Source organism: Caretta caretta, chromosome 4 (assembly GCF_965140235.1).
Source record: "Caretta caretta isolate rCarCar2 chromosome 4, rCarCar1.hap1, whole genome shotgun sequence".
In the NCBI taxonomy this organism is placed as follows: Eukaryota; Metazoa; Chordata; order Testudines; family Cheloniidae; genus Caretta; species Caretta caretta.
In genome coordinates, this window is record NC_134209.1 from 147,324,900 (window position 1) to 147,338,670 (window position 13,771).

General features: G+C 37.6%; 1 protein-coding gene across 2 annotated transcripts in view; it reads right to left on the reverse strand.

Annotated features, from left to right (window-relative positions):
• The window catches only part of DNAAF9 (dynein axonemal assembly factor 9), a 138,257-nt gene that overhangs the window by 33,067 nt on the left and 91,419 nt on the right, over positions 1-13,771 (reverse strand). For both annotated transcript variants that reach the window (XM_075128148.1, XM_048846391.2), the window contains exons 22-28: positions 11,034-11,180; positions 9,380-9,465; positions 8,983-9,081; positions 8,574-8,691; positions 8,007-8,095; positions 4,529-4,687; positions 866-991 (exon numbers count right to left, since the gene is read on the reverse strand). In XM_075128148.1, coding sequence (XP_074984249.1) covers positions 866-991; positions 4,529-4,687; positions 8,007-8,095; positions 8,574-8,691; positions 8,983-9,081; positions 9,380-9,465; positions 11,034-11,180 — 824 coding nt within the window. The remainder of the gene's footprint in view (positions 1-865; positions 992-4,528; positions 4,688-8,006; positions 8,096-8,573; positions 8,692-8,982; positions 9,082-9,379; positions 9,466-11,033; positions 11,181-13,771) is intronic.

A 13,771-nucleotide genomic window follows, 5' to 3' on the forward strand; every position in this document is an offset into this window, starting at 1 on the left:
ACTGAAAGAGATAGAATTCATGTGTTTCAATTCACCAATCTGTTTACTGAGATCACAAATAGCTGTAAAAATGGTGTGTAGTGCTTATATCTAGGATCACGGAGTCTTAAAATCAGCTCTGTTCCACATCCCTTGAAAAGCATTTTAACAAAGTATCAAGTTTTTGTCATCTCTGCAGTTTGGACTGGGCACATGGGAAGAGTTTATGAAGTGTATTTTGCTATTTAAAGTGTTAGTTGCTTGGCTGCGTGCCAATTTTAAAGAAAATAACCTAAGAAGCGCAACTAACACTTCCAGAATTTCCTCTCCCATCTTTTGCCACTATATTCTGTAAAATTCGAAACCAAGAAAATTCACATCTTGAATGTGTAGTGTCTTCATTTGATAGTGACTTTAAGAAAACAAAAAGTAATAATTAATCAGGTACCCAAACTGAAATAAAAGTTTCTTATTGTCTGGCAATATGAAGGAATAAGAAAGATTCACTGAAGAATCACTACAATGATTTATGGGCTTTGTAAAAAACAACAACTATAATCTGTTTCTCTTTTTGTTTGTTCCTACATAATCCACAGATGACATTAATTTCTTTTCCCAAGTTAAACCTTTTGAGAACAAAATTTTGCTTTTCCAGTGGATGACAATCCTACATTAAATGTATAAATCAAGCTACATTTAAAAGCTCTGTTAAAATTATGTAAACTTAAAACAAGAACATTTATTGAAGTTACAACACAGTAAGCCAGCTCAGCTGTGCACAAGCAACACAGCATAATATGGTTGCATCATTCTCACAAGGTTTTAGAACAGACCAAACTATATATACACAAACAATACACAAAACAATTCAGATTTTTTAATGTACCTATGTTCCATATAGCAGCTAAGTGGTTCTACGCAAGTAGAAATTGTTCCTATGATGAAAGAGGACTTCACATCAGGGTCAGGGTGAGTCTGCAGTGCCTGTACAACATCAATAACATCTGTATATCTGCAAAGAGAACAAAGTGAAGAAGTGTGAAGTGACAGAAATACAAGAACCATGTCAACAATTAATCAAAAGAAATTACTAAAGTTCTAAGAAAATGCTTGGTACACAATTCAGTATGCAAGAAATTTAGGCACTCAGATATTTACTTACACAAAGAAAAGAGAAGTGCCATCAGAAATTACTGACAGCTATTGCACAATGCACTATTATGAACTTAACACTGAATAAGTGTAAACGTCTGCTTTCAAGAGGCACAGAAACAACAAGATAGGAAGAAATTCACATTATGCCTTCTGCAAACGACGTGCATGTTAACTGAAGACTTAAAACAACACCATAAATTTGACTGAAGTCCAAATTGTAGGTTTTGTAAAGAAAGTACAAAACCCAATGCCAACAGAAATGTTTCTATGACATTTCTTTAAGAATTCCAACTTAAAACATTCCACTTGAATTGAAACATTCCTCCGCTGTGTTTGTAACGCAAACGTTGCCACATTGTACTAGTGCATGAGAACAAAATAAATGAAATTGACTAAACTGAGTTTATGATTAAGTATTAACTTTTAAGCAAATTATCTCTTATCCTTTATTTCACTGGCATTAAAATAAAGTCCTCAAATTATATTAATAACTGGGTTTCTCTGTACCAATCGACGCCCAGAGTTCAACTCCCAACAAAATGTGGGAAGTCTAAGATCTACCAGCCCACGCTGCAAACTTTTTAGAATTCTCTAGCGTAGATTCAGCTTCAGACTTTTGGCGAGATGTGGTTTTAGAAATTTAAACCTAAACCCAGAGAATTTACCTGTGGTATAAAGCAAAGTTCACCTAACTATTCTATTTTACTATCCACGATGAAAAGCAAACCGTGATCACAGCCAAAACAATGTAAAATATATTAGTAACAGTTAAGAATCTGACACCAAGGTAATTTGTAGGCATATATTAAGAAATCATTAGTTTTTCTTAAACTACAAAACAATCAGCATGAGAATCTTTACACTGAACGCTATTCTAATGTTCCCAATAATGGAAACTAGACAAAACAAAATAGTAAAGAGTTTAGTGGTGACCAATGTACATGAGTTTACCTAACAGTATCCTTTTCAAATATTGTACACTTGAAAAGCCGAAATGCTATGACTTAAGGCATGTCTACACTACGAAATTAGAATTAGAATTTATAGAAGTTGATCTTTAGCAACCGATTTTATACAGTTGATCATGCATGTCCCCACTAAGCGCATTAGGTCGCATTAGACTCCTATAATGGTACCCACTACTGTATTATCTGGTTTAGAAATGAATATTACTTCTAAACCAAGATGGAAAAAATTGTTTCAATTTAATCTTACATCTAAATTATCTGATGGGAATGCTGAGGTAATCATAGATATTAAATCCAAATGAAGAGCACATTTCTTTAAAGGATTAGAACATTTATCAGTGAAGACAATTTGCGTTTCACTAGTTGAAACTGTTACACTCCTGACAGCAACAGGGCGGACAAGATTTAATTACTCGGGGAGCAAACCCCTGAATACGTTGCCAAGTGCGGTGCCAATGACAGAACAAACAGCACCCTTCCTTCTGATTCGAGACGGACCAATTCCCACCATGGTGCTAACGCGTGCTGTTGAAGTGGTCATCTTTCAGAGGATATATATAAAAGCAGAGATTCTATCCACTCATGTTCTTTAAAGATCTAATAGCTTTCCCCCCACAAGACTAGGCACTTTTACGTGAAATAGAATCTGACCAAGGCCTACTTAAAATTCCCCCGACAGTTTTAACTGAGTATGGTTTTGTTCTTCACAACCAGTTCTAAACCAGAGTTTCAGAGTTTGCATGCTCTGCTGGGCGCAGTCCACTCTGGATCAGAGAGAGTATCAGAACATTCAACAGCAAAATCTGTTGCATGTTCACATGTATTTATCTGAATAAGAACAAATGACATAAAAACAAACATGTGTAGATTTATTTGTTTCTTGATTTATGCAAATTTAGGTTAAAGGTTGAGAGTTTTTAAATCCAAGAGACATGAAATCCTAAACTATGGTTCTCATAGCAAATACAACTCAGGCTTGTCTACATGAACATTTAGTTTGCTTCAAACCGGTGTATGAATCTACCGCATGCTAGCCTGCCGTGCGCTAACAGTCCATATGGACCCTGCTGATATGCGCTATCCGTTCATTAATGCACTTTAATCCACTCCTGTTTCAAAGCTGTCAGTGAACTGTCAGTGTGCTTCAGCATAGCACACATGGACAGTTAGTATGTGGCAGGCTAGTGTGGGGTAGATTCACACACCAGCTTGCAGAGAACAAAATGTTCATGTAGACAAGCCTTTAGCCTCACTTGGATTTATTAAGGTACTATACATGCAAAGGCAGAACAACAGTTCTTATAGCTCACTTATATCTATTTTTGTGTTTAAAATCTCACTCACAAAAATTTAACTTTTATGTTCACATTGAGGAAAAAAATAATGAATGGCTTATTTGGATCACAAAACCCTGAAATTATTTATTAAAAATCCTTTTGTACTGCTTGTTCAGAATAAATTTACAATGCTTTTTCAAAGAAAGATCTAACTGTGGTATTCAAAGAATTAAATTACATCTTACTTCCTGAAATTAAATATTTTCAAGACATTCAAAATTAAAGTCTAGCAAAAACCTTTAAGGCTTTTAAGTAATTTTCCACACAATAGGTTTTCCCTTGGAGAGGAATGGGATGGTACTCCACCCTACGGATATTTTTCAAAACATTTTCAGTATCTCAACCTTCAAATATAAAATTAATTGTGAAAAGTAGGATGTTTGTTCAGGTAGCATGCTTTTCTGCACGATGCACAAAGCTGTTGTACATTTTTGCTGATCCTTATTGTTTTCTTCGCTACAAATAAATGATATCTACTGGGTAACACAGAGAAGTATGTATTTTGTGGCACTTGCATGCATACAGTAAACACAACAGTTGTCGCTCTAGAAATTAAACAATGCTATAGCGGGTACAGTAACTTCCACCTGCAGTTCTCAAAGTAGTTTACAAGATTTACCTCAGATGCCCCAAAAATCAAGGGCTTTCAAAATGGAGATCAGTACCTTTGGTTGGCCACCATATGTGAAGTGGGATTAAGGGGAGGGGTGGGATACCAATGTCGTGCGTTCTCATCAGTTTCTGGAGGATGAGTGTCTCGCTATCATGACCCACTAAAAGGCTGTGCTGCACTAGAAACATACTATCAGCAGCACTCGGGATGAAATCTGAGAGAGCCAGAGGTGAAGTATTCTCTGTTGAGGGCTCCAGACACTTGAACAGATTACTGGAGGGAGTAATGCCAAAGCCAAGCCTGACTGTTGTCAGAACATGAACCAAGACACACCATTTTACAAATACCTTCTTCCAATGAAGGAAGGCAGGAATTACAAGTTACAAAATAGCTTAACCTAGGAGATATGAAGAGCAGAACTGAGAGCAGCGTACTCTCTTGATGATCAATCTTCTTGTATTTGACGAACTACTTACCCTTGCAAGACCACCAACAGCCTCATTTTCCTTCTAGCGTAACTGGACTGACGCGTGCTGCGGTTCTGCTGGGACTCAAGAACACTTGAAAGGTAACGCTGAAAGTGGGCAGCACTGAAACATTCAGGGCTATCCATAGTCTGCCGATAAACAACCCACCTGAAAAAATCAAACTGAGTGAGATATCAGCTCAATTCTGTTTTCTCTTTATACCATTTTATTTCTGTTCTTTTCCTTTTGACCTCATGGCCATCAAAAATAAATTTGTGACCAGTACAAAGTAATTCCCTATTTCTGGTCCCATACAGAAACAAAGGAGAAACTCACTTAGGTTTCAGAGTAGCAGCCGTGTTAGTCTGTATCCGCAAAAAGAAAAGGAGGACTCGTGGCACCTCAGAGACTAACAAATTTATTTGAGCATAAGCTTTCGTGAGCTACAGCTCACTTCATCGGAATGCATCCGATGAAGTGAGCTGTAGCTCACAAAAGCTTATGCTCAAATAAATTTGTTAGTCTCTAAAGTGCCACGAGTCCTCCTTGTCTTTTCACTTAGGCTTATGTCTTTTCAGCATCAGCCTACTGTTTCTAAATTGCTGTCAATGGCTTCTTTGATATGAAACAAGGTCAAATAGCATCTTCAAAACAATGTGCCAGAGTAATTTTGATATGTGTGTTAGTAATAAAGTTGAGTGATCACAAGCAAGGATCCTGGAAATCCGTTTACCACAGAAAAACGGACAGTCCGTCCTGGGGCCAGTTTTGTTCAACATCTTTATCAATGATCTGGATGATGGGATTAATTGCACCCTCAGCAAGTTTGCAGATGACACTAAACTGGGGGGAGAGGTAGATACGTTGGGTAGGGATAGGGTCCAGAGTGACCTAGACAAGTTGGAGGACTGGGCCAAAAGAAATCGGATGAGGTTCAACAAGGACAATTGCAGAGTCCTGCACTTAGGAAGGAAGACTCCCATGCACTGCTAGATGCTGGGGTCTGACTGTCTAAGAGGCAAAAAGAAAAGGAGTACTTGTGGCACCTTAGAGACTATCTAAGAGGCAGTTTGGTAGAAAAGAACCTGGAGATTACAGTGGACGAGAAGCTGGATATGAGTCAACAGTGTGCCCTTGTTGCCAAGAAGGCTAACGGCATATTGGGCTGCATTAGTTGGAGCATTGCCAGCAGATAAAGGGAAGTGATTATTCCCTTCTATTCAGCACTGGTGAGGCCGCATCTGGAGTACTGTGTCCAGTTTTGGTCCCCCCACTAAGGAAGGGGTGTGGACAAATTGGAGAGAGTCCAGCGGAGGGCAATGAAAATGATTAGGGGGCTGGGGCACATGACATATGAGGAGAGGCTGAGGGAACTGGGATTATTTAGTCTGCAGAATAGAAGAGTGATGGGGGATTTGATAGCAGCCTTCAACCACCTGAAGGGGGGGGTTCCAAAGAGGATGGTGCTAGACTGTTCTCAGTAGTGGCAGATGACAGAACAAGGAGCAATGGTCTCAAGTTGCAGTGGGGGAGGTTTAGGGTGGATATTAGGAAATACTATTTCACTAGGAGGGTGGTGAAGCACTGGAATGGGTTACCTAGGGAGCTGGTGGAATCTCCTTCCTTAGAGGTTTTTAAGGCCCGGCTTGACAAAGCCTTGGCAGGGATGATTTGGTTGGTGTTGGTCCTGCTCTGACCAGGGGATTGAACTAGATGACCTCCTGAGGTTTCTTCCAACCCTAATCTTCTATGATTTTATGAATTTGAGTTTTTACAGAGAATCTTTAGTTTTTGCATTTTGTCAATAAAAACAAAAACATATACTAAGTATTAACTAAATTTTATTTAAAGTACCAGTGTCACTTATTCCAGTGGTGCCCAACCTTATTACAAAGGAGTGCCACATAAACCTAAGCCCAACCTTGTTGGGCCAAACAGATTTTTTAATAAGATTTCAGTTGACAGCAGGAGTCCCACCACCTGGGGCTGACAATAGGAGCTTTATTTTTTGTGTACTTAAAAAAAACCTTCTGAAAATATGCAATACCGACATAGAAGTATTTGGTATAAGTGAGAAATAAAATTTGCAATTTTCAAATTTTATTTTAACGATTGATGACACTGGTAGGCTCCGAACTTGCTTAAAATTGTAAATATATCAATATAACGTGTTCAACTGATACCTATATTTTACTATACTATATTTTGTAGCTAGGGAAACTAAAGTTGAGCGTTGCATTTTAATCGTGGAAAACCACAAATTTTTATGGTTTGAGATTTTTTTTTTTTTTAAACATGAAAAACTAGGATTCCTGATCATGAGACACTGTACGGACCTCAACTGAACTATCTTGGACAGGATACAATTTCAGTTATATTGTTACAATGAAATTTTCACCAATTTTATCATTTAAACAAGTAATGAAATAAGGCTTTATGCAGTAATCATTTCAAAAGAATCTTACATGTTTACAATAAAAACAAAACACACACACACACCCCTCACATGGACTTGAAAATTTAAAATTACTAAATTCCCATCCAGCCAGGTCTTGTTAATACTTGCTGGAGCCACCTTACTACAGAGACTACATTCCAGATGTTTAGATTATAAGCTTTTGGGGGAAAGGAAAAGGGGTTTGTTTGTTTGATCTTGTACAGAGCTGAGTACTCAAACAAACAAGATACAATTCTAAAATGATTCTTTCCTATCTCCATATGTTGGTAAAAGTTACACACATTCTCTCTGGTCTGGCAAAAGTCAGCAAAACCAAACAAATATTTTTAAAGCAGATTCTACATTTAAAAACAATATTTTAGCTAGATTTCAAATATATTCCCATCTCTTACACAAAAGATGAGTTATATTTGCTTTAAGACTCACCACCAGAGGAAACAAGCAATGAAATCTCTCTACCTGTTCTCTCAAAGTGCTGACAAAGAAAATCACCAAGTGACCAGTCACTTTAGCCTAACATTTAATGTTTCATCTGGCCCTTTTGGAGATACTGCTAATCCTACAGATGAATTGAACAGTCTCAGAGAACCCAAACAAATGGACATACAGCAGTCACAACTGGCCATCTGAATTAACTTTCTTGTGAAATCTGTGATATTCCCATTCTTAATGTAGAATAATATCTACCTACCTAAGATACTTATGAGACACCCCCTCCCCCCCCCGCCGGCCATTACTTTGGAATCTAAGTGCCTCACGATTTTTACTGCACAAGTCCTCACAACACCCTTGTGAGGTAACAGTGCTATTATTCCCATTTTCAGGATGGGGAACCAAGGCACACAGAGACTAAGTGAAATGCTCATGGTCACACAGTCTGTGGCACGGCAGGGAATCGAACCCATATCTCCCAAATCCATGGCTAGCAACCTAATTACTTAACATTCTTCAGCACAAAAATGGAAAAATCAACCAGCTTTTTTCTTTTTCGAGGACTGCTATAGAAAGTAGAACCAAAACTACACTAACCTTCCATACTCCTTGTTAAAAGTGACCAGGAAAGCGCACAGATCACTGGAGTGACAGCCTGGAAGCCCTGTTACAATAGTGATAACCACCTAAAGTAAAAGAAAAAGTTATATTTATTATTATTACTGTGATTATTTTTCTTGAAGTGCTTAAAAGTATGCTAGACACATCACAAACTGATAAAACAAGTTCCCTGCTCCTAGAAACTTAAATCCTAAATACAAAACACCACCACTGAAAGCAACAAACAGTGGGAAGACAGAGAGAAGGGAGCACAATGGCTATAAATATAACATTGGTTATGTAGTTATTTAGATATATCACATACATGTCTTTTTTATATTTTACAGTTAATCGAATGTGATTGGACAACCAACCTTTGAAAGAGCTGCATGTAATGCAAGGCTAATTGAATAAATGCAGTGCAAAATAGATTTGCAAAGCAAAAGACTTGTTTACATTTTACATACAACAGAAGTGAAGGTGTAAGTACAGTATTTTATCAACTTTTTTCCTATCCTTTTTTTAAAAAGTTGTTTTAAGGGTTTTGTTTTTACGCTATCTTACCTTATCATTTTCTGCTTTGCAAACAGGAATGCTTTCCGACTGTTGTAACAAAATAGGAAGGTGTGCTCTCATTACTGGCTCACGACTTATACTGCTGAGTGCAAAGTGTTGCAGAAACCTTTTAAAAGTAAAGTTGTATTATCTTCTAATCAAAACAATGTGGATTTTTCCCCTCCACATGAATAGCTGTAACTTGACTACAGTAAAACATGTTACTGGATGTAGACCTTAATAGAGACCTCCCAGAGAGGGAAAAATATTCCAACTCTGTATTAATATTTACATCTCATAATAATTATTTAGTAAGAAGAGGTTAGAGAAACAATAGGTCTTAAAATATGACATCTTCTTTGCAATAATTCTTGGAAACATGTGATCTTTTGAAATTACAAAAAACCCAACTCCTCACCTCTCTAGTTCTGGGAGGCTAGCGGACACTTTTAGTTGGCTCCATCTTTCCCCATCGGGATAGGACAAGGCATTATATAGCTTCTGCATGTTGGAGTATCTAAAATAAGCACAACTATTTGTTTAGTTCAAAACAAACCCTGACAATTTCATCTATTTTTAATCCACAAATCCAAGTAGTAAATTCTGGTAAAAAATTAGTGCAAAGTAAAAATTGTTCTTATAACTCTCTAAAACATCTAATATTTCATCATTATTCTGGCTCTTCAAGTGAATCAGCTATAAAACATTCTACAGTGCTTGAGAGGTCACATAGCTCGGCTGAATGTTAAATAGAAAACACGACACTATATGTATAATTATACGTGAATGCACGAAGATGAGCAACATCAACTTACAATCTCTTGTGTTCTACAGATAGGAAATCTGCCTGGACCACCTTTAAAGATACTCCTAAGTTTGTCTGTTGCCACGAGGAGAAAACCTGAAATAAAACAAAAAAACAAGCCTCACAACACTGGATTCATTTGCTTTTCACACCTCTTAATGTAAGGGATAACAGTAGAAGAACTCACTTGATACAAGGAGGACTTGTGGCACCTTAGAGACTAACAAATTTGAGCATTGGCACCTTAGAGACTAACAAATTAAGGTGCCACAAGTCCTCTTTTTTTTTGCGGATACAGACTAACATGGCTGCTACTCTGAAACCTATCACTTGATACAGTACACTTCCAAAGGCCGCTATTACAGAATGGTAAGAACAAGCTATTCAGATACAAACATTTTCCCCTGACTTGACTCGTAAGTTTTTCTTTTCTAATGATCAGATTTAAAAAGATCTTCAAAACTTTTTCCAGGACTTATGACTCCTCTTTCATAAGGAGAGCTTCTCTGCTTCTTCATGATTCCTATAAGGATAAGTTTAACTGACCAACATGCTTTGGCGAATAATTAGATAAACTACTAATCTGGAACCAGAGAAACAAGGGGACTCATGATTTCTGGGTTGCCAGGGATTGCGAATATCACAAATTAAACCAATAGCTTAAGAAACAGGAGGCAGTGGAAGGGGACATTGGGAAGATACAGAGCACTATGTTAAAAAGCAAGCTATCATTACCTCTACAGAGAAGACAGTGCACTGATCTCAAATATTCATAAAAAATATCTTCTGTGTTAAAAATATCTTTGCCATTAAAATTATCTTTAACTCAGTAGATAGATTTGATATCATGATTGATTTAGATACTACGAAAACTAAGTATAATTACTGCAGCAAAAAATATACACCAGTGCCATACCTGAAATGTGACTATTACAGCCTTTATACTCTACAACCCAAACTCATTGGCTAGAAGGGAACACACGTGATAACTTTAACAGTGATTATGGGGTAATATGCTAATGACAATCATAATTTGAAAGTTATCATTAGGAACATGTACAAAAGTTAAGAAAGATTTTCTCACACACAAGATTTGAGGAATCAAGCACAGAGTCACATTTCTCTCATACTGTTGGGAGAAAAGGCACTGGTGATTAGCAGCTAGATATAAGGCCCATGCCCTGGGACCTGGACTAGATGACCCAGGGAGTCTCTTGGGCCTTAATGTCTACAAATTAAGTTCCAGAAGCTTGAGGTGAGGGGGAGGAGTGGAAGAGTTGCTCTTGGTCACACCACGAACAGAAAGAGATGATTACAATGGATGCTCACCTTCAGAAAACTGCTACCCTCTAACCTGTCATATTAAGACTTTGAGAAGTTGAGATTTGAGAGCTTATCTTAAATCCAGAATCTGATTTTATTTTTAGTCAGGTGCTGATTTTACTTAATAGCTGCACTGACCGAGGCATAAGAAAGTCAACTGGCTTGCCTAAGATCCCATGGTGAATCTCAGTGACTCATCCTATATTAGGAGCCCAACTCCCACGCTCTAACCACCTCCTTATCTCGCTTCTTAAAACATCTTCCTTTGTCCTTTCATCACATAGAACATTATATGGGTATTTTTGTTACACTTTAAGCAAGATGGTATTTATTTACTTTACCTGTGAATAAAAAGCTTTATAGATCTTTGATTTTGGGAAAAGTCCAATCATCAAGAAGTTGCTTGGGGTATGGAACTGAACTGGTAGATGAGCAAGCAAGGAACTTTTGAAGTCTATAAAGAGAGCAGCCACAACACTGGTAGAATCCTAGAAAGGAAATAAAAGGAAGTTTTACAATAAACTGTTTTGAGAATTAAAAAAAAATCATTTTTGTTATATTTACATGCATACTTATTAGTATTATTTCTCCAATCTATAGCACTTTATAGTCACATTTACTGTGCATCCTTTCAAGCCTGAAAAGGCGATCCCGAAAGAGTTCCAGTACAGAAATGTAGCAGAAGGAGCCACCATAATAAGTGATATGGTTTTCAGATAGCCAGTCATAAGACAAATTGTTTCTCCTGTGGTATTAAAGAGTTAACATAAGTTTGAAAGGGGCCTTCAAGATGGGTCAGCTGGACTTTTTTTTTTTTTTTTTAAAAACTGAGTTGCCTTTCAAAAATTTCTGCACCCTCTAAGACTTAAATTTCCTTCTTGAAGCGTTCAACTGTGGCTTTGAGGTTTAGGCAACCCACAACCATCCATATGCTATTTTCCTCTACACTAGTAGTTCCCCAGAGTTCTCTGCTGGCAGACCTCTTTTGGTAGTATAAATGGTAAAATCTGTAACACTGAAGGTTAAAATGGATAGCATAGCGGTAAGTCAGGCAAGCTTACCTTACATCACAGATTTCACAATTACTACCATGAGAGGAACTGTGCCAGTAGTGAAGTATGGCTATGAGGTTTGCCAGTAGAGATGCAGCATGTAAGTATATTGCAAGTGTCATGTCTATCTCATAAAGCCCCCTACAGAGTTTAAATTCAAATAAATAAGTCTAGTATTCCTACTGCCAAAATTCTATTCTTGTAAGCCAAAAGAAAATTGAAACTAATGAGATTCCTGTTCCCTAGAACTCATTAAAGTGGGATTCCTGTCAATTTAAATCTCATTTTGATTTTATAAAATTATGTTGTATTTGCATCCAACAAATCTCACAATGCTTTTACAAACATTAATGAAGCCTCAGTATCCTTTAATGAAGAGAATTTTATCTCTACTTTACAAAAGTAGAAAGTAAGGTTCTATCACTTAAAATTCACGCAGGACATTGGTGGTGTTCTTTTTCAAAAAGTTTGACTCCTAGCCTCCTTGCTAAATACAATAAAATACCACAGGTACAGCATAATGAAGTTTTGTGTGCACGTATTCCGGATCACAAACACTGCTCCTGGGAGGACTGGTGGTGTTCTGCCTAGGAGATGGAAGTCTAGTATTGTTGTAGACCTTGCCTCGGACAGCTAGTAGACAAAAAAATCCCAGTTTTATTTTGCACTATCCTACTAATGAAAATTGAGAAGGAATCAAATTTTAGGCTGGTCAATGCTTAAATATGAACGCCTCAATCTGGGGAAGTCTTTCAGCATAGCCATCAACAAGCAGAATTCCTACCCGGGCTACTGATCACTCAGAAGGGAGAGAAAAAGTCAAGGAGGATTTTTACAAAATCCATCATGGATGCCAAAAACGACCACATTCCCTTTTTTCCTTTTTCCTTAAAGATGCAACCACCTTGCATACTATAGAGTAGCAAGGCTCAGAAACTACTTCATTCTCCCCACCTCTACTAACTACCTCTCTATCGTAAGGAACGTTTAGACCTGGACTTCAAAACCCAGGGAGCTTGACCTAGAAATGAGTGTGTGTCATGCCACGATCTGAACTGGGTTGTGGTACCCATCGCTTCTGGGGCACTGCACCTCTCCCACAATGGCAGCTCCACAGCATCAGTGAACGTGGAACAATCCAAACGTCGAAATAGGACCATACAGAAGCCTCATGTCAGCAGCAACAGTTTGGAATCCCACATCAAGAGGCAAATTATTTTAACCAGAAAAGGTAACATCTAGAATCCCTCTTTCTGTAGTGTTGGCAGGGAGACCTCTGTGGATTAGTATGTTGTTCAGAGGTATTTTGGAAATATTCCTTGAGACGGAGACGTCGAAAATAGGATTCTAGGTCACCACAGAACTGTATCATGTTCGTGGGGGTGGAGGGGCAGAAGGAGAGGCCCCGAGATAGAACAGCTGCTTCTGCTGGGCTGAGAGTATAGTTGGAAGGTGCCACAAGTACTCCTTTTCTTTTAGCTACTTCATCGTTAGCTTTACATTTGTAGAACACAGTAAATTTCCCAAGCCATTTGTCTTTTATGTAACTATATTTGCTTAACAATGCAATAAACAGAATCAAGCTTTACAGAATCTTTCAAAGCATATTATAGGGCAGTACACCAAGATGATTTTTTTTCAAGAGGAAGACGATAAATCTTACTAGCCAGCAAAGTGCAATTCAAAAGGTCAATAGTCACAAAAAGCCTTAAAATATATCGTACACAGTGCCTTCAAGAACTACTAAAACTATGAAGTCTCAGAATTGGTGAGAAGTTAGTCCTACCCAGGCATTATTTATGCTGATTAAATCAAGCTAGACATAAAAATTCTGGACACAGCACCGTTAAAGATTAGCGGCATTTGAACTATCAAAGCTTAAACTGAAGAAGTTACATTTAAAGTACAATGCCAAGTGATTGAACAGTATCTAAAACTTGTACTGCAACTAGATGTTTCTGCATTGACAGAATTTATTGCTTCTGTTCACTTTTTAGAAATGCTAGAGAAGTTTGAGAAAATTTTCT